Here is a 24731-nt window from a genome sequence, read left to right on the forward strand (position 1 = left end):
GTTTCTGAACCCACATTGCTCCATAATGGTTACTCTAAGTGTGGCCTCCAGTTTATCCCTCAGTTCTGGAAGACTGAGATTCCTCTGGAGATAGGCATGAGCTCACCGCCTGTGCCACCGGTCCTTGCTCTGGCTCTCAGGCTGCCCGGATGTGATGCTTTTCAAGCTCACCCCCAACTTGTCTCACAAAGACTCCTAGAAGACCCCTTACTTTGATCAGGTCAAACCCTGCCGCCCACACAGGGCAAATGGGAAGCAAAGAGCCGTTTCTGTGTTTAAGCCCACCTGGGCAGAAATGAAGCCGAACAGACATTTCTCAGGAAGATTCCCAATGCTGGGGGAATGTTTCCTAGAGGAACATTTCTGTGGCCGACAAACATGGATGCAGAACAAATGACTATGGGGAGGCAGCAGAGTGCAACGGGGCGCGCAGCCTTCACAGCCCACGAGCTGGCCACACCTGCCCCTGCCACGCAGGCTAAGTCACCATGGCAGCTGCACCTCTGTATGGCATGGAGACTCGGCTACACCGCAAGGCTGAGGGCTGGCCCTCAAACTGGGCCCCAGACAGAGCTCAGCACATGACTTTCTTCCTAGTCTTTTCTGCAAACTGACATCTGTTTTCTTTACTCCCATTGTCGCCTACTGTCTAAAATAAGATTCTTCTTCAGGCTGCCGCTACTCTCAGGCTCAAACTCCAGTTCCATCATGTTTTCTGGAGCCCTGCTTCCTCTGTGGCGTTCCACACATGCCACGCTCTGCCCCTCTGCTCCTTGTCACCCTCCCTGCAGCTGGGTGAGCTGTCCTCTACACGTCCCCCGCAGCTGGGTGAGCTGTCCTCCACACGCCCGCAGAGTCCTGTGGACGTCTCTGAAGCCGCAGTCCCCACACTTCACTATAACAACTGGGAACATGTCTGTCTCCCCCATAATCGTAAAGTCTTTGAAGACAAGGACGTCTGTTGCATCTTCCTTGAGCACCAAGCACAGTGTCTGCCTACTCACCAGAACTCACTCTTTTCCTGCACCTTCTTTTCCAAGCGTGTGCCTGACTTCCAGGGTCCTAAGGCCTGACCCTGGCTCCCTGCCAGCTTTGTCTCCCTCCCCACACCCCAGCCCACTCCTAGACTTCAGCCGCACCTAATGACCTGAACAACTACAAGGTCTGGCCACCACCACCCAGGGCTACACAGGATCCCTTCTGCCCATCTGCCTGCTACCCCTCAAGGACACCCCCTTCAGCTCTCCTCTAAGCTGACTGTGCATAAAATGCTGCTCCCATTACCTTGTTGTATGCTCTTTATTAACTCTCCCTACCCTGGACAGACATAGAGCTGCCTTCCCTCCTGCTGGCACCACATCATGCTGGCACCCGCCTATCTGCCTCTCCCTGGCAACTGAGGAGACCAGGACAGCCAGTGGGAGACTTGCGGGGAGGAAGGCACTGGCTAGTTCTCCTCCCTCTCTGCTTCTCCTACAGCCTGGGGTGAAGATAGCTTCCTGCTGCCACTACTGCCTGGCGGCCTGACTTCTCCTGACACCTTCACAGCCAATGCCGCCTCACCTCTTCCCCCTGCACTTCCTGGAATGGGCTCTGCTGTCAGTCCCATTATCTCTCACAATTTGTACTTAACAGTATTATTTAGGGGAGAGACTGTATCTTCCTCATTTTTCTACAGAAAGACTGTATACTGCCTAAACTAAATATTATTGAATTGAGTCACTTAAAATATTATAAATTTGATTCAGAAAATGTTATTTTTCCAAGGATGGGTTTATTTCACAATTGTAAAGATTTATATATTATTTTTATTACATATAATAAGCCATTTTTAGCTTAAAATAAGTTTCACATTTAAAGTAAAAAAAATCTTAAAAATGCAGACATTTTTTAAAAGCCAAAAAAGTTTAATTATCTCGCAGCACAGGTCTACCCTTACATATTCACATTGCAAAGCTGTTTCGAAAAGATTTAAAAATTGGCTAAAAATAATTTACAACTGGCAGTGATTAAAAATCTTATCTTTGGAAAAGCGTATTAATGACACATAATGAATTTAAAGTTACAAGCATTTAATGGTTTAATCAAGCATGTAGTTTTTACCAGTATACAAAATGAGACTTAGTACAAAACGGTCTTCAACTGTCAAGTCAGTTGTTCCTGGAGTATTTTATGGGGAAAAGCAAACTTCACCAAACATAGAGTATCAACATTCAAGTGCTCTTTTCCACGAGTTTCTGATTTTCAACTTAGGAGAGAAGAACAGCATTTAATAACTGCATCCCTGGTGGAAAAGAGAGGGAAAAAAAACAGAATATAATATTCCTCAAGAGCAAAGTTGCCGAAAATGTTCCTGCTAAATCACCTTTTTAACAGAACTCAATGGATGCTCCAACACACTTTTTGATTAACAAAAACTTTTTTCAGTATCATTTAAGATTAAGAGCTGAGATTTGAAAACATTTTGCTGATTTTTGACATGGCATTTATCTTAAGAAATTTTTACTGGCCACTGATCTCAATACAAAGAAATAAGTTTAAATACCAAAAATAACCTAACAAAAGATCTAACTTTTTTCTTTTTTTTCCTTTTGAGACAGGTTCTCAATCCGTCTTCCAGGATAAGTGCAGTGGCGTGAGCAGATCCTCCCACCTCAGCCTCCCAAGGAGCTGGGACTATAGGGCACGCCACCACGCTAATTTTTTTTTTTTGGTAGAGACAGGGTCTTGCTATGATGCCCAAGCTGGTCTCAAACTCCTGGGCTCAAGCCATCCACACGTCTCAGCCTCCCAAAATGCTGGGATTACAGGCACGAGCCACCATGCCCAGCCCAAAGATTTAATTTTTAAAAAGAACTAGGCCAGGCAAGATGGCTCACACCTGTAAGGCGGGTGCATCACTTGAGGTCAGGAGTTCGAGACCAGCCTGGCCAACATGGTGAAACCCCATCTCTACTAAAAAATACAAAAATTAGCTGGGCGTGGCAGCAGGTGCCTGTAATCCCAGCTACTCAGGAGGCTGAGCCGGGAGAAACTCTTGAACTCGGGAGGTGGAGGTTGCAGTGAGCAGAGATCACGCCATTGCACGCCAGCCTGGGTAACAAAATGAGACTCCATCTCAAAAAAAGAAAGAACTAATGAACTGAGTTTTAAAACTGTAATGTTTATAACTGAATCCTCAGAATTAAAAGAAGATTGAAGTGTGACCTTTCATATTTTCTTCCAAAACTGTTATTACTTGATACTTTCATTAAAAAAGCTTTTACCTAGGCCATAAAAACTATCCACTAATAAAATTCTTATAGGCAAAATCTGTACATTGCTTATTGCTCTTGAGTGCGGGATCCTGCGTCTGGAGAGGCTGGTCATTTTCTCGAAGTCCTGCCATCTCTTCAGAGCCTCTTGTATGGGACATCATGTCTAGAGGTCCTTTCCTCGGCACCAAGAAGTATTGGAGGTCTCCTTGCTCTAAAGCTCCTATGCATGGTAAATTACCCTTGCACACTCTTGTTAAGCAGCTTTCTCACCTGTAGCTAACTTTGTTTTGCTTTTTCTCCTTGTAAGTACCTATCAGAAAGAATCATGCATTTGAAATGGAATAAAAATAAAATTTCTACCAATTTCTTTCATTGTTCGTATTAAACAGACAATTTTGCTGTTTTTAAATATATAACATATCTTTGAATTTCACAAACAGGCAAAGCTGGGCCTCACCAGAATCTTTTTCTAAATCTATCAGATTTAAAATTGGAACTAGTTTTGTTTTCTCCTCCACGGCTAAATACATTTCTCTGGAAAAATATTTTAAAATGCCGGTTACCTCTTGACATACAACTAAAATGTTTTTGCTGAATAAAAATAAGCATTTATGTGTAAGCCCTCATTTTCCCAGTAACTTCCTTTTTTATTGAGATGGAGTCTGGCTCTGTCACCAGGACTGGAGTGCAGTGGCACGATCTTGGCTCACTGCAACCTCTGCCTCCTGGGTTCAAGTGATTCTCCCACCTCAGCCTCCCGAGTAGCTGAGATTACAGGCGCCCAAACCACACCCAGCTAATTTTGTATTTTTTAGTAGAAACGAGGTTTTGCCATGTTGGCCAAGCTGGTCTTGAACTCCTGACCTCAAGTGATATGCCCCCCTTGGCCTCCCAAAGTGCTAGGATTACAGATGTGAGCCACCGCAACCAGCTGTAACTTCCTTTTCTTAAGTAGAATTTGTTTTCCTGGAGTCTCTGTGTCCTATTTTCTGAACTCCTAAAGCCATGACAAGGGTCCAGAATCTCATCCACATTCCCTACTGCACGCCAGGCAGCAGGGCGGGAGGATACTCCCCACAGAGCTGCTCCATGTCGCCAAAATGTTTCCATACAGACATTATCATGGCAAGCTTCTATTCATCTCATTGAAAACATGTTTATTGCCAGGCGTGGTGGCTCACGGTTGTAATCCCAGCACTTTGGGAGGCCGAGGCAGTAGGATTACAAAGTCAGGAGATTGAGACCATCCTGGCCAACATAGTGAAACCCCGTCTCTACTAAAATACACAAAAAAATTAGCCGGGCATGGTAGTACGCGCCTGTAGTCCCAGCTACTTAGGAGGCTGAGGCAGGGGAATCTTGAACCCAGGAGGCAGAGATTGCAGTGAGCCGAGATCGTACCACTGCACTCCAGCCTGGTGACAGAGCAAAACTCTGTCTCAAAAAAAAAAAAAAAAAAAAAAAGAAAAGAAAATATGTTTATTTCCTTTTAGGAAATTAAGATCAACCAAAAAAAAAAAAAACTGTTTAAATAGTATTTTTATGTAAAAATTACTTAAATTCATATATCTGTGTGAAGATAAGTAAAGAACCAGAAACAAGACAAGATTCAAACAAGCTTACCTTGCATATGGGATGTACGACAGGCTATACCTGCAAGAAATATTCAAGCATGTTGAATCTTCATCTGAATGATGGTTTTTCTTTATGCCAAGAGGCCATGTCTAACCTTATAATAAATACAGCAGCATGAGACTGTACAGTGGTTCTCAAAGTGTGACCCCGACCAGCAGTGAGAGCATCATCTGGGAACTTGTTAAAAATGTAAATTATTAGGTCCTACCTTAAACCTCCTAAATCACAAGCCTGCTTTAACAAGCAACCTGCACTTTAAACAAACTCTCTAGGTGATTCTGGTGCATGCTAAAGTTTGAGCTTCTTATAATAAAATAGAAACTGTACCACAACTGATAATTATAGTCTCCTTTGGGGATAAATCAATCATTAGGTACAAATTAGGCAATAAAAGGCAAAATACTAGAGAAAATAACCAAGAGATTAAGTTTCTTCACATATCAGTGAAAAAAAGTAAAGAACATTTTATGGTGAATTTGAGATATACAGAGAATTACATTTAACATTCATGGATATCTCATCTGTCAGTAGAAAGAGGGCCAAAAGAAAGGTGATCCCAAACTGGGTAACATCGCGTAAGAGGAATGTAAAATGGCAAAACCTGGAAGCAAAAATTAGGAAGCAAAAGCTGCTCTAAAGGAAAAGGAAAAGTACTCTTCACTAACACAGAAGAGTGCAGGAGCTGTAGGGCACGTTTAATCAACCGCCCAGATATTTATGGCCTTTATGCAGATGAACTCTTACTGTGCGAGACACAAAAAGGCTACAAGGAGGAGAGTCTGAGCAGAAACCAGGGCATGACTGAATATTCACAAAAGTGGAGTGGGAAAGGCAGTGCAGGTGAAGCATCTCTGATCTGAAATGATAGGGACTAGAAATGTGTTGGATACTGGATTTTTCTGGATTTTTGGAATATCTGCATTACATTTACTGGTTGAGTATCAACCAAATCTGAGCATCATGTCAGTGTTCAAGAAGTTTTGGATTTTGGGCTGGGCATGGTGCCTCACATTTGTAATCCCAGCTACTTGGGAGGCTGAGGCACGAGAATCACTTGAACCCGGGAGGCAGAGGTTGCAGTAAGCCAAGATAATGCCACTGCACTCCAGCCTGGGTGACAGAGTGAAACTCTGCCTCAAAAAAAAAAAAAAAAGAACTTTTGGATCCTGAAGCATTTTGGATTTGTGATGCTCAACCAGTAACTTAAGAAGTATTTAATCACTGCCAATTCAGAAGACATCTCCAGATATCACAGGCCCACAGAGTCAACATTAGGATAAATTCCACCTTGTATTTATCCAACAATAGAGTGGAGAATGCAGGTAAACTCATCTTCCCTTGGTCTCACTCTGTGATTTGGTCTCACTTTTATACATTCACATGGCATCACCTACCTTTATTTCTCTTTCTCACATTACAAAAAGGCAGAACATATCACTATGTAACTATATGAGCACAGCACTCCATACTTCTCCCTAACAGTACCACTGAGCCACGCTGTCAAGTCCAACAGGACTCATCCCAGACCTCCCCTCCTCTGACCCTGCAGGGCCTGTCTGGCTCCAAAACACCAGATGAAATGCTAGGGCTTTACAGGTTCCAAACAAAATGCTTGTCACATCTCAGGCAATTTTAACATTTTACTAGGGTAAGGAAAGACTTACCAGGTCATTGACAAGAACTGCAATATGCAGAATAACACAGCCAGTCCCTTCTTATGCCACTAACAACAGCAAAAACAGAGGAATTATGAGTTTCAAAGTTTTAAAAACATCTTTCTCAAACTTAATTCTTCTCTTTCAAAAATGTAGATGATGGCTCCATTTATCTTCTTTATTAAATTTTAGTGTGATAAATTTAAGATACAGTTGATCTGAAACTTTAAAATCCAAAAAATACATTTCCTTTCTAAAACTATATCCATTAATTTAAATACTGCAAAATATATGACTTTAAATAAATGTTACTGAAACAATTGTGCATAGGCTGAAAACATTAAACTTTTAAAGGTGGTTAGGTCTTTAAAGTCAATGTTAACTTATCTAGAATTGACATTTAAAATCCCACTGAGATCTATATGCCCCATGTGAAATTTACTTATTTTACTCATTCCCATTTGCTCCTTGAGTGATATTTTGAAGGAAAATTGTATTTTATTGTGATCTTCTGGAATAATATAAACAGTTTCCATGGTTGTTTTAAAATATTTTGAGAATTCCTTGTCCATCAGTGCTTTTTTATTTATCTTCAATCTACTGTTTATAAGTAAACAGACAATTCCAAAACCAAAAATCAATGTTCTATAGAGAGATGCAAGTTAAGAATATTCTTTTATCATTAAGAAATGACACGTAAATCAATCTCATATAACGAAAATCCCGTCCTTACATCATCAAAAAAAAAAACTGGAATATTTCTGATAGAATATGTCTAAAATATCTACCTTTTTTCTTTAAAATGGGACTTTTCTTGTTGATAGTTCAAGAACTGCTTCAAACCCTTTTGGGAAATAGGTTGAGTACAATAGAAAAATATGATGTAGAATCAGGAAGAGCAAAAAGTAAATGGAATTGTAACAATGTGACTTCTTTAAAGGCTAATGAAGAGCTGTTAACCTTCTCCACAGGGTAGGAGAATGATTTCAGTTCCTCTCTTTGTTGTTACTATCTGTGTTTTCTGGCCCTCTCTATTGGTTTTACACCTTGCTACTCGGCAGCGCACTTGCCTCACCACTGCAGAGTCACAGCGCGCCCCTGCAGCAGCATGGCGGAGAGCACAGCCCCTGAGCAAGGGCCCTTCACCACACCAGGCACTGTCAGATTTGCCAACCGGGCCCACAGGCAGGTGAGCTCGGGCACACATGTGTGTTTATTAACGACCTCTATGCTGTAGACAGCAGAATCTACGGCACATTTAGCCACTAGCTGGGTGGGTGAGCATGTGTGCACATGTGTGTTTACTGACTACCTCTATGCTGTAGACAGTACAATCTATGGCATTTTTAGCCACTAGCTGGATGTTAACATGTCAAGAACACCTAATCTTTAGAGAGTTTTAAAAAAAACAGATGAGCTATTTTAAGATAATGGTGTAATGACACTTCAGCTGTGGTGGGGGGCACACAGTTAACTGAAAGCCGGTAGGGCTGACGTAACTTACCCAAAGAGCAGCACACAGGGTAAATATGAAACACAACTACAGGGAAAGAAAGAGTAGATTATAAATTTGAGATCCTTTCAAAGCCTAATAAAAATGCATAAACTATTCTGCATTCATTTGCATAGGGAATATACTATAGAACAAAAATAAGAATACAGCTGACTAGTTTTACTTATATTTTCTGTATTATTTTAAAGTCTATGACTGCAATATTCCTTGGCAAATTGGAAGCATCTAATAATTTAATCTGTTAAGTAAACTGAAAGATGATCATTCCACATCCCCATGAAAGCAAGCAGGCACAGGAGTCAATGCGAGAGGTGGGCGGTGTGGTGTTGGAAAGACCTAAAGAGATCCCAGCTCTGACACCTGCTATCTGAGGGTCCTTGGTGAAGTCAGTGGACTTGTCTAAACCTGTTTTCTTCTCTTTAAAATGAGGAGAGTTCCTACCTACCTGCTTTAAAGGGCTGTTGTAATGAATAAGATAGAGTGCATCCGTGATGGGCTTGAGCTAGAAGCTGGCACGTGGAAGGCTCTACGTGGCACAGCCTCTTCACCACCATTACTAGGCGTGATCTTATGTGATCTTAAGATCTTATCTTATGATCTTATGACCACCATTACTAGGCAAATCAAACCATGCCAAAGTGCTCCACCTTGGGAGACGTCTTGTATGTTCAAACGCTCCCACATTATCTCAACATGATGTGTGTTTTTGTAAGGTACAGTATGTTACTAAAAAGGTTGAGGGATAAGTGCCAGGATTTCTTAAATAAAACTAATCTAAAATCTTAGTGGAATATAAACTACTTATATTCTAACAGTGAAATATAATTTCTTAGTAATCTAAACATATGTTTATATATATGCTATTATATGATACATATGCTATTATAGGAAATTCAGAATAATTGGAGATTATAAAAGTGGTAAGAAAATATGAAGTTGAATAAAGACATAATAAATAAAGCTAAAAATGAGTTTTTACTCTAGTGAGGAGATGGGAGAAGACTGCCAGGCAGATTAGAGTTAACAAACATTTCCTTATAAATTAACATAGGTTAGCTGTGTTTGGAAAGCTAATGTTAATAGTTATAATGGTAATATTTAAATTCTTTAAATATCATAAATGCTTGAAGGCAAAAGAAATCCACAAGAGACACAGACCAGGTGAGTTAGAAGGCAGAGGCAGGATGCAGAAGAGATTTGGGTCCCCCTCCTGCCCACAATACACAAAACGATGATCAGCTGAACACCCAGCATGTATGAGAATGGAAACAACCTTACTAGCCAAAGTGTAAACTCTCATCGACCCACCACCCAGGCTCAAGATAATAAGTGTGATGACCTGAGAGTTGTGGACGGAACCCACAATGTAATGGAGGCGCATTTAAAGACACTGTTACGGGAGCCATATTGTCAGAATTTGTCAAGTTGGCACACAGAGAAGGGACAAAGTCAGATGACAAATGATGCTAAATCTCACCCTCAGCATAGAGGGTGTCTATGCCCACTCTCTAAAGGGTACAAACTAACAATCCCTTATGAAACCATCGGCAGGGCTTAAAAATGAAAGCACACTCAACTCTAGGGTTCATTTAAATACACAGCTACACCATTCCATATACGCAACAGAAGCAGGCTTTACCCAGCCAGTAGTCTTAGACAATACTGTACCATCTGAACTCTATAACCACACAGGATATAATTCTTTTGGTTTTTAGACAGAGCTTCGCTCTTGTTGGCCAGTCTGGAGTGCAATGATGTGATCTTGGCTCACTGCAACCTCCGCCTCCCAGGTTCAAGTGATTCTCTCTCAGCCTCCCAAGCAGCTGGGATTACAGGCGCATGCCACCACACTGGGCTAATTTTTGTATTTTTAGTAGAGACGGGGTTTCATCATATTGGTCAGGCTGGTCTTGAACTCCTGCCATCCGGTGATCCACCCACCTTGGCCTCCCAAAGTGCTGGGATTACAGACGTGAGCCACCGTGCCCGGCCGGATATAATTATTATATTCAACACAAGAAGTATACATACATAACAGGCAATTATTCGTAAAATAACAGTGCAAAGAATACTTCAATAAAAGTTTTAAAAATGTATTATTTACTTACGAGCATAATAATTGTTGCAAGCAATCTTGTTGTTTCAAACATTTTCTTCAGTTGCTTCACAGGTCCCATTAAAAAGCATGTACTATTTGAAACAAATAAAGTAACTGAGGTACAGGTCTACTAATTTATCTGGCTATGCAAAAATAAACTACTTTTTAAAAAAAGAAACCCTGCTGGTTTATTTAATTAAAATCTCTCACTAAAATTTTTTTTTCCTTAATTTTATAAAGAAACTTCACAACTATTCCAATAGACATGCTATGATGTGAAGGTGTCTTCTCCAAAATGTAAGTGTCCTCAGTGTGTTAGTATGAAGACTGGACTAGGCTGTGAGAACTCCTCCCTCTGAAAGGAATCAAAGGCCCTTGGAGGAGAGGCTGCCTGGGGGTTGCTCTTTCCTCTTCTGCCCTGGGAGGACACAGGGATCTTCCCCTTGGGGGATGCATCTATCAGCAGGATGGATGTGCCTTAACCTTGGACTTCAGGCCTCCAACTGTGAGAAAAATTTCTATTCTTCCTAAGTCACCCAGTCTACAGTATTCTGTTACTGCAGCATAAAAGGGGCTAAGACAAACCACAACCCAAAGATGTGACAAAGATTCTCAAAGAGGGATTCTCATACTCCCAATCTAAAGTAGCCCTCCGTCACTACTGCCACACCCTGTTTTAATTCTCTGCACAGCACCAATGCCATCCGATCTTTTTCTGGCTTATTATGTGAACATCTTCTTCATTAAAATGTAAGCTCCACAAGAGCAAAGCCTAGAGTGCAGCAGCTCCAAGCCTGGGCTCCGGAGCCCACTGTCTGCAGGATTCCCACCTCAGCCATGATTTAGGTTCATCGCCATGGGCAGCACTGACTCCCCTGCTCTGTGCTATTATCTCCAGTTATAAACGGGGATGATAACACTGCCTACCTCACAAGCTCGTCACAATACATATAAAACACTTAGAACAGTCCCAGACACACATTAAGTGCCCCACAAAGGCTGGCTATTCCTAGCACTAATACCATCTGTTATGGGAGACAGCATATAGCAGCAGTCATACATATTTATTTAACGAATGTAAATCCTGTGGCTGAATTCACAGTATGTACAGAACTACATAAACATCCTACTGGGAAAGTGCTTATTAGAAAGGTAAATTTGGTAGCAAGAGCAAACAAGATATTTTGAGAAGCCAAACGTACCTGGCTAATGCAGCAAGATTGCCGAGGGTATAAAACACTGCAAAAAGCTTTATGCCGCCCGGAAGCCACAGCAATCCAGTTCCCTAAGTTAAGATATTATAGTTATTTTAAAATAATTTTATGATTTTAATGGTTAAAATATAAATGTGCTACTGCAGTAATACAATACCAATATTATGTAATAATATGTTTAAATACAAATCTGCTTGTAGACAGTCTAGTCTGATTACAGAGAAAAAATAGTTTTCAATGTTATACACTAACTTGAATCTTCTTCCTATTTGCACTAGCATATATAAATGAGCCATAACAAAACTTTGTGCTTACCAGTAAATCTCAGTCTATTTAAGTTAAATTTTCATGCTAAATGGCAAGTATGAAAAGGTAATAAACATCTAAATTACTGACTCTCCAGATCTTTTAACACACTGATAAATTTTTCTTAAATTATTTCAACTATCCACAAAACTCCCCAAAATATTAATTTCTACGTATTTTCATTGATTTCTACCCCTTTATTTCAGTTCAATAAATACGTTCCACCAAAATAGTCTAACAGGGATTTAGTAAAGGACATTCGTTTTTGGTACTAAATGGAATTATTAGTCTAATACAAAATAAAAATTATTAAACAATATAAAGCCTTAACTCACAAGAATAGAAAAGAAAATGCCACATACGAAGCAGATGGCAAACCATTTCAATCTGGTGTTGAAACTAAGGGATGAGGCATCCAGGACCTTAATAAAAAATGGGAAAATTTAGAATATAGTCTTAATTCACTACCAATCTGATTCTTTATACTAAACTAAAGCAAAGTTTTAATACATAGTCTGAATCATTTATTTTGCATATCACAGTGTCATTTAAGAATACTAAGATTCCACGGTTGTTAAGGGTAATATGACCATGGTCTGGGTAGCGGATGATGCTGAGGAATAACCATTAATTTTGCTAAGTCTGATAATATGTTTCACAAAAGTCCTTATCTGTTAGGGATAGCCGATATACACTGATATGGATAAAATGACATATAAGATATATTATAAAATATACAAAGATTAAAAAAATACAGGGCGCAGATGCAACAGGCCAGGCAAAACACTGAAACTGTAGAGGCTGGGAAAGAGTACACAGGGTTCATTATCTGTTCTCTCAGCCTCTGTAGGACGAATTCCTCAGGCTCCTAGATGCAGAGTCTGAGTGCATCTGCACTCAGTGCAAGTGCAAGTCCTGCCGTGAGGCAGAGGCTGGCCTTCTACACGCCACCTCCCTTCGGCCGGTCATTGGCTGCAGGCCAGGGGTGGAGTGGGGTGACTGCACCCCATTGAGAGTAGAGGACGCTGGCCACCTACAGGAGGCAGCCTGAGCAGCCCCAGCAGAGACCATCACAGCACACACCAGACGGTACCCCTTCTAAGCTCTTTCAATCCAACCCATGAAAGCTTTGGGCCCCTCCTTCACCACTGTAAAAACATACTGTGAAATGATCATTTATTCTAGAGCAACAGCATTCCTATATACCATGCAAATTCTAGCCAAATTATATGGGGAAAAAACTAGAAATTACTATGTCTACTTTCTACAGTATGATAACCCAGCACACAGTAGTGGTGAAATAAACACACTCAGATTACTAATTATACTATTAAATATATTTTCCAAATAAGGCTAAAAAAGTATCTATCGACAGCAGCTGTGCAAGAAACTAGAAATACACAGCAAGGATTTATATTCCAAAATTTAAATTTCTGATTTATACTACCACATCCACTTAAAAATAAGACTACATGCTTATATTTTCAAGAATAATGAAAAATAAGAGAAAGTTCTATATGCAACAGCTCAAAATACATTTGGTTACATTCCTTACCTCAAGAGATTAATCTGTGAATCCTTATGTAGCATGAAAAGCAGATAAAAATAACTAAGTATTCTGTAATGAAACATATATCACTCTTTAACACATTTTAAATGTTTTTTAAGTTTTAATTCACATTCTTGTTTCCAGCAATGTCATCTGTTTATGGCAAAACTAAACACTTGGTTTTAAACAAAGAGTGAACTTGCCTATAAAAACATCTAAATTTCATTCTTACTGATCAGGAAGAATACACACTAAGTATATTTTAACTACGCAGGCCAGAATAAACTGGAAAGACTGAACTACATAGTAAATGATCTGTTAAAAAAAAAAATGGAGACATGTTCATTAGCTTCATTTAACCATCCCACAAAGTATACATATGTCAAAACATCACGCTGTACACAATAAATGTATACAATTTTTATTTGTCAATTAAAAACGGAAAGAATAATGATTGCTAAAGGTTAATGTGAGTCCACAATGCTGTGAGGATTTAGTGAGAGGAAAAAGCATCTATTTTTCCTTCAAGTTCAAATCACCCCATTGTTCACAAGTTCAATCGCTGCTTTTCAATAGCCAGTTTTTCTCTCAGCAAGGAAACAGCACGGCTATTTGTATAATAGTAGGTATTTTTTCCTCTTATTGCCATCTTCCATGTATTGATCTTTAAAATGAAACAGCAGGACAAATTATTTCCACTTGTAAACATGGAATATTCAATCCACAAGCAAATGATTTGTCTCAAGTCTTGCAAATTGTCTAGGATACAAAACAACTATACAGATTTCCTGACTCCTAATTGGGAAAACTGCGAAATGCTTCAATATGAAAGAAAACCTGGCAGTGCATCTTCCAACTAGGAGACAGAAGGAACCCTGACATCTGCTTATCACAAGCATTTTTTTGAGACAGAGCCTCACTCTGCTGCTCAGGCGCCATCTCAGCTCAATGCAACCTCCGCCTCCCAGGTTCAAGTGATTCTCCTACCTCAGCCTCCCAATTAGCTGGGACTACAGGTCCACGCCACCACGCCTGACTAATTTTTTGTATTTTTAGTAGAAACCGGGTTTCACTATGTTGGCCAGGCTGGTCTCAAACTCCTGACCTCAAGTGATCACTCACCTCGGTCTCCCAAAGTGCTGGGATTACAGGCATGAGCCACTGCACGTGCCAGCCTGCTTATCATAAGCATTTATGTGCTTTCTTTTACCACCAATCAGGAGCAATCCCACCAAAACCAGCAACTTTGTTAATCTCTTAGTCTTAGAAAAGAAATAAAATTGCCACCTCTTCCTCTCCCAAAACCACCACCAATCATTTTACTTATCTGTTACCACAGGAAGAGGAAGCCAAGAGAATACAGGCCGTTGAGCAGGGGCTGCTCCCCTATTCCCGCCACAGTAAACACAGGACTGCTTGCAACTAGAACTTCATTCATTAATTTTTTTACAAAAGCAGGTGAGAAACATAATAGAGGAAAATGTAGTCCTAGCAGCAACAACATGAAGGCTGAATGAGTGGCTCCCACAGCACAGCCAAAACCCACCCCTTTAAGTGACGGAGAAGCTGAGGAACAGCTCTAATCCACAGAACGCTAGGAAACAGCACAGTTGGAAGGACCTGAGCCTTGCCCCTGGGCTTCTGCCATCTAAACACAGGAAACACTTGTGGCTTTCCACTAAAGATGACACGGAACCCAGTATTCCTCCCACTCCTTTTTCAAAATAGCAGTGGGTATAAAAAGTCAAAGCTGTGCAGACAAGTGAGAAAAAGAAACAGACATCTGCAGACCCTCAGGCCCATTCCAGGCAGAACGGCCCGCTCCCCACACCCGCTGCTGGGGTCCACACTCTCGAGAGCCACCCTCTTTCTCCTCCTCATTCAGGACTCTTGATCGCAGGGCCTACCCAGATCCTTGCAGCATCCAGCACGGTTTCCACGTCCACGTGGGCAGCCTGGCCTTTCTGTTTCTCATCCCCTCATCTCCACTGACCTTTCCCCTCCACTCCACTCAGTGACCCAGCCCAGGGCAGTCTTTCTGCTCGAAATTACACCATTGCCAAAATTCCGGCTGCCGCCCTCTGACCCGTTTCTTCCTGGCAGCAGGCTGGTTCCTTGGCTCCCACCGTGCTGACTCCTTGGCCTCCTGAACTCCTCATCCGGCGCTTCTCCTTTTTTTCAGCGGTTTCAACAGGACATTCAAATTCCCCTTCCGCTGCCTCCACCTGGTAAAATGCCACCGGAGTGCAGCTTTCCCTCCTCCTGCTCCAGGAGGTGCTGAGCTGAGCACTGCTGGGTGGAGTCAGGCACAGGGCAGGGGAGTCCTGAGCCAGTCCTCATCAGCCCCCCATGGCCTGCACATTGCTGCCTGGCAATCTAAGGCTTCTTGCTTTATCTCAACGTGCATTTTACTCTAAACCACTTCAAACCTCCACTTCCTGCCTCACACTTCCATTCTTAGCAGACAACTTCCGCTACTTCACACACGGAAACCCAAAGCTATCAGCGTGAACTCCCTTACCTTCCTGCCGCTACCAAACCACCAAACCCACCAACTAAGAACACCCATGCACTCGTCCTTTCCTGGTTCCCACAGAGCTGAGACCCACCTGTCCACCCTGCTTTACAGCCAACCCCTTACCTGCTCAGGGAATTTATGCTATTGAGCTTTTTCCTCTAGTGAACATGTTCTCGCTCTCTGAAACTGTGTCCATCAACTTTTAAACATGATGAAGTCCCTTCCATCTTAAACAGAAAGCTTACTTCACTTCACCTTCCAGCCTCTGTACATTCATACATTCATTCATTCATTCATCCATCCATCCACTAACTGGCTCAATAAATACTGAGTGCTGCTATCTGCCTGTTCTAAGTGCTGGGTAAGGGATTCAGCTCCTGGTTAAAAATCTATGTGCTGGCTGCTACACCAAAAATACCATAGGCCAGGCACTGTGGCTCATGCCTGTAATCCTGGCACTTTGGGAAGCTGAGGTAGGCGGATCGCTTGAACCCAGTTCAAGACTAGCCTGAGCAACATGGCGAGTCCCCCATCTCTACAAAAAATACAAAAATTAGCCAGGTATGGGGGCACACACATGTAGTGCCAGCTACTTAGGAGGCCGAAGTGGGAGGATCACCTGAGCCCGGGAGTCAGAGGTTGCAGTGAGCCGAGCTCACACCACTGCACCCCAGCCTAAGTCAGAGTCTCCCAAAGAGCCTAAACAGCTGTGGAAGCTCCTCACTGGAGGGCTGACTGTGGAAGCTGGTCACTGGAGGGCTGACTGTGGAAGCTGGTCACTGGAGGGCTGACTGTGGAAGCTGGTCACTGGAGGGCTGACTGTGGAAGCTGGTCACTGGAGGGCTGACTGTGGAAGCTCGTCACTGGAGGGCCGACTGTTTTAGCTGGTCACTGGAGGGCTGACCGTGGAAGCTCGTCACTGGAGGGCTGACTGTGGAAGCTGGTCACTGGAGGGCTGACTGTGGAAGCTCCTCACTGGAGGGCTGACTATGGAAGCTGGTCACTGGAGGGCTGAGCTTTGAAACAACTGATGAGAACCTGAGAAGCCAATCTGAGCAATGGGGAACACTCATGGACTGTGTGGTCATGAGATCGGAGCAGCAAGCACTCTGGGGCTCTGGGTTTGTCCTGTATGCCGTTGTGAAGGAGATGGATGCGCCATGAATGCAAGGCCACACAAGGTGGATGAAGAGTTGTGGAACCAAAGAGCTGTCTCGAGAAGATTCTCAAAGACGAGGTGCCCAACTGTGAAAAAGATATTTGTTGGCGGCATTAAAGAAGACACTGAAGAACATCGCCTAAGAGATCTTGAACAGTATGGAAAAACTGAAGTGACTGAAATCATGACTGACAGAGGTAGTGCCAAGAAAAGGGGCTATGCCTTCGTAGCCTTTGACAACCACGACCCTGTGGACAAGACTGTCACTCAGAAATACCATACTGTGAATGGCCACAACTGTGAAGTTAGGGAAGTCCTGTGAAAGCAAGACATGGCTAGTGCTTTATCCAGCCAAAGAGGTCGAAGTGCTTCTGGAAACTTTGGTGGTGGCTGTGGAGGTAGTTTTGGTGGGAATGACAACTTCGGTCATAGAAGAAACTTCAGTGGTCATGATGGCTTTGGTGGCAGCTGTCCACAGCGGTGGCGGTGGATACAGTGGCAGCAGGGATGGCTGTAATGGATTTGGTAATGATGGAATCAATTCTGGAGGTGGCAGAAGCTCCAATGATTTTGGCAATTACAACAATCAGCCTTCAAATTCTGGACCCATAAAGGGAGGAAACTTTGGAGGCAGAAGCTCTGGCCCTTATGGTGGTGGAGAACAATACTTTGCCAAACTTTACTTTACAAAACCAAGGTGGCTACAGTGGTTCCAGTAGCAGCAGTAGCCATAGCACTGGCAGAAGATTTTAACCCATTTATGCCTGAGGTTGCATTTTTTTGGATTTGAAAAATCAGACCTTGGCAATGACCCTGAACAGGAGAACATAAATAACTCCCACATGCTTAGCGTTCCAGTAATGGAACACCAGCCACAAATGGGTTCACAAAACCAAGGTGGCTATGGTGGTTCCAGTAGCCGCAGTAGCCATGGCACTGGCAGAAGATTTTAATCACTGCCAGGAAACAAAGTTTAGCAGGAGAGGAGAGCCAGAGAAGCGACAGGGAAGCTACAGGTTACAAGAGATTTGTGAACTCAGTCAGCCAAGCACAGTGATGGCAGAGCCCAGCTGCTACAAAGAAGGTATGTTTTAGACAATACTCACGTGTATGAGCAAAAAACTCCAGGACTGTCTTTGTGACTAATTTTATTAACAGGTTATTTTAGTTTCTGTCCTGTGGAAAGTACCAAGCATTCCAACAAAGGGTTTTAACGTAATTTTTTTTTTTTGCACTCATGCTGTTGATTGCTAAATGTAACAGTCTGATCACGACACTGAATAAATGTGTCCTTTTAAAAAATGTGCTGTGTAAAGTTAGTCTCCTCGGAAGCCATCTTGGTAAATTCCCCCAAGAGTGTGAAGTCAGAATTCCTTCAGGGTGATGCCAGGTTCTACTCGGAGCTTCTTTACACTCTGCTCGGGCGGAGAAGCCATTGTCTTCAGTAAGCTCGGTGTAGTTGAACTGACAGTTATTGTTGTGACCTGAAGTTCACCACTAAAGGGGATCACCCAAGCAAAATCACAGAATTATTAGTTATAAAAATGATTGTTGGCACATCCCATGCAATATATCTAAACTGAATAATGGTACCAGATAACATTACAGATGGGAATGAAGCTTGTGTATCATCCATAATTGTATGTAGCTAATAAACTATTTATCCCTTAAAAAAAACACTGTAGACTGGGTAGCTTATAAACAACAGACACTTATTTCTCACAGTTCTAGAGACCGGAAGTCCATGATCAAGGCGCCAGCAGATTTGGCGTCTGCTGAGGCATCTCTGGTTCACAGATGACACCTTCTGAGTCCTCACCCGGTGGAAAGGGCAATGGATCCTTTTTTTCCTCAACTTCCCAGGCTCAAGCAATCCTCCCACTGCAGCCTCCCATGTATCTGGGACCACAGGCACACACCATCACGCTCAACTAATTTTTTAATTTTTTGTAGAAGTGGGGTCTCGCCATGTTGCCCAGACTGGTCTTGAACTCCTGGGCCCAAGCAATCCTCCTGCCTCAGGCTTCCAAATTGCTGGGATTATAGGCATGAGCCACTGCATGTGGCCTGGGGCCTCTTTTTTATTAGGGCATGAAACCCATTCCTAATCACATCCCAAAGGCGCCTCCTCCTCATACCATCACATTGGGGATTAAGTTTCAACACAGGAATTCTGGCTGGGGACACAGACATTCAGACCACAGCCTTGTGAGTGATTTTGGGGCTGGCCACAGGCAATCACACAGGCTCTAGCAGGCAGGCCTCCCGGGGAAAGCTCCCTCTGCACACCAGACTTGGAGCACAGCCCGGGCAGTGCAGCCCCTGGGGAGGTGCAGTCAAGGTCCCAGGCCCTTTGGCCCACCACACTTTTTCATGTAGTTCCCTTCCTAGCCCAGTGCCTTATTTCCCAGGAATCCTTATCTGAGGCTGTGGGAGTAGACAGGACCCCCGGCTGGCACACGCCCGGCACAGTGGTTGGGAAGCTCACCTTGATCATTCTAGCTTCAGCCCTCCCCTGGCTGAAACCCTGCAGACACAAGTCACTTCCATGTCCTTAATTCCAAGGGACATTTTTGAAACATCAGTATCCTTTCCAACTCAACAGCACAGGACACTTTGGCACTCCCTCCTGCTTACAATGTTCTCTTCAACTCCCATGTCCCACCAGCTCTCCTGACTGTCCTCCCACCTCGCCAGCTGCTCCTGCTGGGGGTCTCCTCTGCCGCCTTAGCTCCTTCTACCTGGAAAGACAGCTTCCTCCTTGTGTTTCTCTACACAACCCCTGACCACCTCACCCACACCCACCATGGGAACGGTGAGGGAAGTAGATAAGGTAGGTATACTTACAATCTTCTAAGTGGGAAAGGCAGAGAGAGCTTAAATTGCATATTAGGCATTTTTCTCTTATTACCATCTTCCACGCGGTGATCTTTGAAGTGAAACATGATAAATTAATGCCATTTGTAAATATGAAATACTCAGTCAACAAGCAAATGACTTGTCTCAACCCGTGTGCTATGGTCTGAGTGTTTGCTGAAATCCTTGGCCCCATGGTGATGGTACTGGAAGATGGCCCTTCAGGAGATGATCAGGTCATGGGGATGGAGTCCTCATGAATGGGAACCACGCCCTAATAAGACGAGAAAGAGACTAAAGCTCTCTGCTCTCTGCCATGTCAAGATATAACCAGAGGCAACAGTGTGACACCAGGAAGGGGGAGGCCTCACCAAGAACCCATGAGTGCACCTTGATCTCTGACTTCCGGCCTCAAAACCTATAAGAAATAAATTTCTGTTGTTTATAGATCACAAAGTCTATGGTATTTTATTACAGCAGGCTGAAAAGACTAAGACATCTCGCAAATTGTCAGCACGGGTTAGTAGGGGCTCCCACAAGAGAACTCTGTAGAATGTTCCTGCATTATGTTCTTGTCATCTAACTCCCAACAATTACCTTATGCCAACGCCCTCACCTCTCCTTGGTAGTTACCCAAATCCAAACAACTCACTCATCTGTTTGTTCAACAAGCAGTTATGAACAGCTATTAGATGCCAGGTACTTGGTAGGTTCTACATACACAGAAGGGAATAAGACAGCACCTAGTGTACTTACATTCAGATGGGGGAAAATGGGCAATAAACTAATGAGGCAGGTTCTACTAAGGACATAAATGGGGCAGAGTAACTGGGTCAGGAAGGGCCTCTCTAAAGAGGTGACCAAGGGAAGACATCAGGAAGTGACCAATCCAACTCTGAAAAGAGCCAGGAAGGGGCATTCCAGAAAAAAGAAATGCAACAGCCAGGTCTCCCAGGCAGAAGAAAATGGCTCCAACTGAGGAGGAGAAAGAGGGCCAGGCAAAGCAAGCACTGGGGAGAGGGTGGGGAGGCGGGTCGACAAGCAGTGCAGGGCTGAGAGGCCAAGGGAGGGATCTGGATTTTATTCAGGTGCTGCAGGAAGTCACTGAAGGATGTGATCAGGGGAGGAATATGATCAACTCTCTAAGATCTGGCTCAACATCTCTCCCTCCTTGACTTCTTCCCAGACATCTCAAAGGAGAGGTCCTAGAACTCTGGCTACCGTGCCTCTCCCCAGGGCTCAAAGCACCTCCATAGGAGGACGATACAGCCTGGATGTCAGGATGCTCCCCTATGACCTTCACTGCTTCGCCCAACTCCTCAATTGGCCTAGAACCATCCCTGTCAAGACCCAATTCCAACGTGCCCGCCATCCTGGTTACATCTTGCTGCACAAGACGTGCAACACTCTCAGGTCATCCCTCACCCCATTCAGGTCTGTGCGCCTTTGATCCCATCTCATCTCCTACCCATCTCCAAAAACCAACAGCAAACCTCCCTATGTCCTCACCCTCTTCTCTGATGATCCTCTCACCTTCCTGCTAGGTTTGAAATTTAGTCTCCAGGGCCAGGGCTCTCCCCTATGAATCCTGTACCACTTGGACAGGCAGTGAGCCAGGTGTCTTCCCTTCTCACTGCCACTTCCTGCCCCTTCCTCCTCCCTAGAGAAACCTGCTTCCCAAGTCACTCCTCAATAGCCCCTAGCAACAATTTCCTCTTGCCTGCACCACAATTTTCCCCTTTCCTGGACCATTCCCAATGCACAGAAACATCCAGTATTTTCCTTGGGAAAATGACATGTTCCCCGACCCCACTGCATCCTTCAACTACCACCCACTTCTTTCCTCCACAGGAAAAATCACTGAGATGGCCATACCATCTCCATCTTCTATTCTCCCCTGACTTCAATCAGGCCTCTGTCCCCATCCAGCCACCAAGACTGCTCTTGTGGAAGTGACAACTGATAACCTCCACAGGTAATCTGCTCTTAACTTCTGAGACCCATCAACAGTACTGGGTCCCCTCCCCTTCCTAAAGCACTCTTTTCCCTCACTTTCTGGGGCATCCTTCTCTCTTGGTTCTCCTCCTCCTTCTCTCGCCGCGCCTCGCAGCTGTCTTTGCTGGCTTCTGCTCATCCTCTAAACCACTACACACCAGAGAAAACCAGAGGTCAAACCTTGGACCTCATCTTGACGATCTCATCTCTCTCCAATTTCCTCCCACAAACTCTACAGTGTTACATCCAACTGCTTTCCTGACATCTCCACTTGGATGCTACCTGGATCTCAGACTTCACGTCCACACTGAAATGATTTTCCTCCCTGAACCTGCTCCTCCCACAGTCACTTAATGGTAACTCCACCGCTCCAGATGCTCAGGTCGAACGCCACGAGGCATCCTTCCTCCTCTCACTCTCACACATCCAATCCATCAACAGTGTGGCCTGCCGACTGTACACTCAGACCATTTACAGAATCTGACCACTTTTTTGTTTTTTAAACAGGCTTTTTTGCTTTTTAAACCACTTCTATCACTGATTTGAGCCACAGTCATCTCTTGCCAGGACAACTGTACTTGTCTCCAGCCCACTCTCTGGGCTTCTAACCTTGCCTTTACAGTTTGTTCTCCACAGAGCTGCCAGAGTGACCCTTTAAAATCCAAGTCGGTCACGCCACCACTCTGCTCGAAACCCAAAGGCTTCCTATCACACTCAGAGTAAAGCTAAAATCCTTTCTATGGCCTATGAGAACCCCAATTGAGAATACCCCTTCCTGCTTCACCTTCTCTTCTACAATTGTCCCTCTTCTCTGCCCCGCTGCTAGAGCCCCTCTGGCCTCCTTACTGGCCCTGAACACGCTGACCACACTCCACTCGGGACTCTGTATCTGCTGGGCCCTCTGCCTTGGGGGCTTTTATTCACAGGATGCTCAGACATCCCAGCAGCTCTTCTGAGCTGTGCTCACATGGCTCCCTGGCAGAGAGGCCTTATCTAAGTAATATGGTAACCCCAATCTCCTCAACCTGCTCTGACTTTTTCTGTGGCTGTCTGACACATTATATACTTACTTGTTTATTCATTGTTTCTTCCAATTAAAATTTAAGTTCCATGTGAAAGAGGTATTTGCACTGGTCACTGTTATTAACACCTGCATCTTGAACAATGTCAAACATATGCAGGAACTTGAATATTTGTTAATGAACCATCACCTCCTCTGAACTCACAGCACTTGTCTATACAGCCAGTCACTCTAATCTTTGATTGATTACTTCTCCACATATCTTTCTCCCCTCTAGACAGTGGGCTCAAGATAAGTGATATTACCTTTGCATCTCCAAAGTTTAGAGTAGCACTGTCCAATAGAACTTTCTGCAATGCAAATGTTCTATATCTGCGCTGTTCAATACAGTAGCCTTTAACCACATGTGCCTACTGAACACGTGAAATGTGGCTGCTGTGACTAAGGAACTGAATGTTAAATTTTATTTAATTTTAATTAATTTAAATTTAATTGGTCCAGGCGCGGTGGCTCAAGCCTGCCATCCAAGCACTTTGGGAGGTCAAGATGGGAGGATCACTTGAGGTCAGGAGTTGGAGACCAGCCTGACCAACATGGTGAAACCCCCATCTCTACTAAAAATACAAAATAATTGGCAGGGCATGGTGGCAGGTGCCTGTAATCCCAGCTACTCAGGAGGCTGAGGCAGGAGAATTGCTTGAACCCGGGAGGCAGAGGTTGCAGTGAGTCGAGATCGCGCCATTGCACTCCAGCCTGAGCGACAAAGCAAGACTCCATCTCAAAAAAAAATTAATTGGCCACATGTGGCTGTGGTAATACAGAGTTACAGAGTGCAATGAGAACAGATACTTGTCTTACACTCTCTGAACCCAAAACTGTAGCCCAGAACTCTACCCACAAGAAGTGCTGAGTAAGCATAATGACAAGGAAGTCAGGAGAGACAAACAGAAGATCCTTATGAAATACAATTCAATTTTAAACGTCCAACTTCTGCGACAGCACACAATAACATGCAATATAATCGCATGCAGTAACGAAAAAACTTACACCGCAGTTCCTGCTCCACTGCTACTTTTAACCTTCTTGCTGGAGGAAGTAACCCTTATCAAGTCTCGCTGGTAAGGGGCAGACACAAGGGCTTTTATTAAGGAAAAAAAAAAAATCTCTTACCGGGGCTCACTGCCTTAACAGAAAATTTTTAATTCAGTATTATTTCACTTACCAATGTCCTGTTTATTTTTCCTCCAGTCTCCCTATTTCCAAAAGACCAGCCCCCAGCAAACACACACATAACACCTCCTTTACCTTCAGAGACAAACAGATGCAACAAGCTTTAGGGTCTCGGTTCACTGCAGCTCGCAGGATAAATGCCCTGCATACTTACGCTGCACAGCCCGAGGCCACACCCCGCACCAGGCTCAGAAAACCAAATAGTACGTGGGAGCGATGGATTATTTGGGAAAGCGAGGGCAGACGTTAGCGGATTCCTGAGTCGGAAAGCCAGATGGGAGAGTCGGAGGGTGGGCCTCAAAGTGGGTTTAAGTACAGCGCATGGAAAACTGGAAAGTTCTCAAATTCGACCCAGGAAGCAGGCGGAGCCCTCCTAAATCAACCGGCCGAGCAGAGGAGTCTCAGACCCCCGGCCTCGCACCCACCCCACCCGCTCAGCCGGTCCTCAGTGCGGCCGGGGCCAACGGGCAGCCCCGGGACTGGACCAGGGCGCAGGTTCGCTACCTGCGCGGTCAGGCCCTGCTCCTCGTCGTCCTGGCCGCTCAGGACTCGCCGCAGCTTCTCCATGGCCCAGTTCCAGGGCCGTAGCGGCCGCCACTCTGTTGCCTGCCCCTGACGCCCACCAGGAAACCCCGAACCCGAATCCCCACAGATCAGCCGGAAGTCCGGTACCGCCCGCTTCCTGTGCGTCAGCGCGGCCAGGGCGGCCGCCGTAGCAATGTGCG

General features: G+C 44.0%; 1 protein-coding gene across 5 annotated transcripts; it reads right to left on the minus strand.

The window, feature by feature from the left end:
* Positions 1-1754: 1754 nt before the first annotated feature.
* Positions 1755-24696, minus strand: SFT2D1 (SFT2 domain containing 1). Of its 5 annotated transcripts, none has more exons than XM_054491299.2 (9): positions 24511-24679; positions 12014-12100; positions 11361-11443; positions 10169-10250; positions 8052-8087; positions 6557-6615; positions 4881-4910; positions 3528-3567; positions 2056-2284 (listed from the first exon to the last, which is right to left on the minus strand). In XM_054491299.2, the coding sequence occupies exons 1-8, from the start codon at positions 24571-24573 to the stop codon at positions 3534-3536; spliced, it is 474 nt and encodes a 157-aa protein (XP_054347274.2). In that variant the 5' UTR covers positions 24574-24679; the 3' UTR covers positions 2056-2284; positions 3528-3533. The 5 variants fall into 5 exon arrangements, 2 of the variants coding, with proteins under 2 accessions (XP_054347272.2, XP_054347274.2); XR_008503132.2 differs by having other exon boundaries at positions 2242-2284; positions 4881-5069; XR_010126817.1 differs by adding an exon at positions 7336-7391 and having other exon boundaries at positions 2242-2284; positions 4881-6615.
* Positions 24697-24731: the final 35 nt, after the last annotated feature.

The sequence above is a fragment of the Pongo pygmaeus genome, chromosome 5, assembly GCF_028885625.2.
Source record: "Pongo pygmaeus isolate AG05252 chromosome 5, NHGRI_mPonPyg2-v2.0_pri, whole genome shotgun sequence".
Classification (NCBI taxonomy): Eukaryota; Metazoa; Chordata; class Mammalia; order Primates; family Hominidae; genus Pongo; species Pongo pygmaeus.

Bases quoted from the DNA above. Each gene is read 5' to 3' on its own strand.
- SFT2D1 (XM_054491297.2), bottom strand. From the start codon at position 24,573: ATGGAGAAGCTGCGGCGAGTCCTGAGCGGCCAGGACGACGAGGAGCAG. The intron at 10,251-11,360 runs GTACGTTTGGCT...TGTTTCAAATAG, and splicing joins AATCTTGCTGCATTAGCCAG to TACATGCTTTTTAATGGGAC. The intron at 8,088-10,168 runs GTAAGTAAATAA...CTTTCCCTGTAG, and splicing joins TTGCAACAATTATTATGCTC to TTGTGTTTCATATTTACCCT.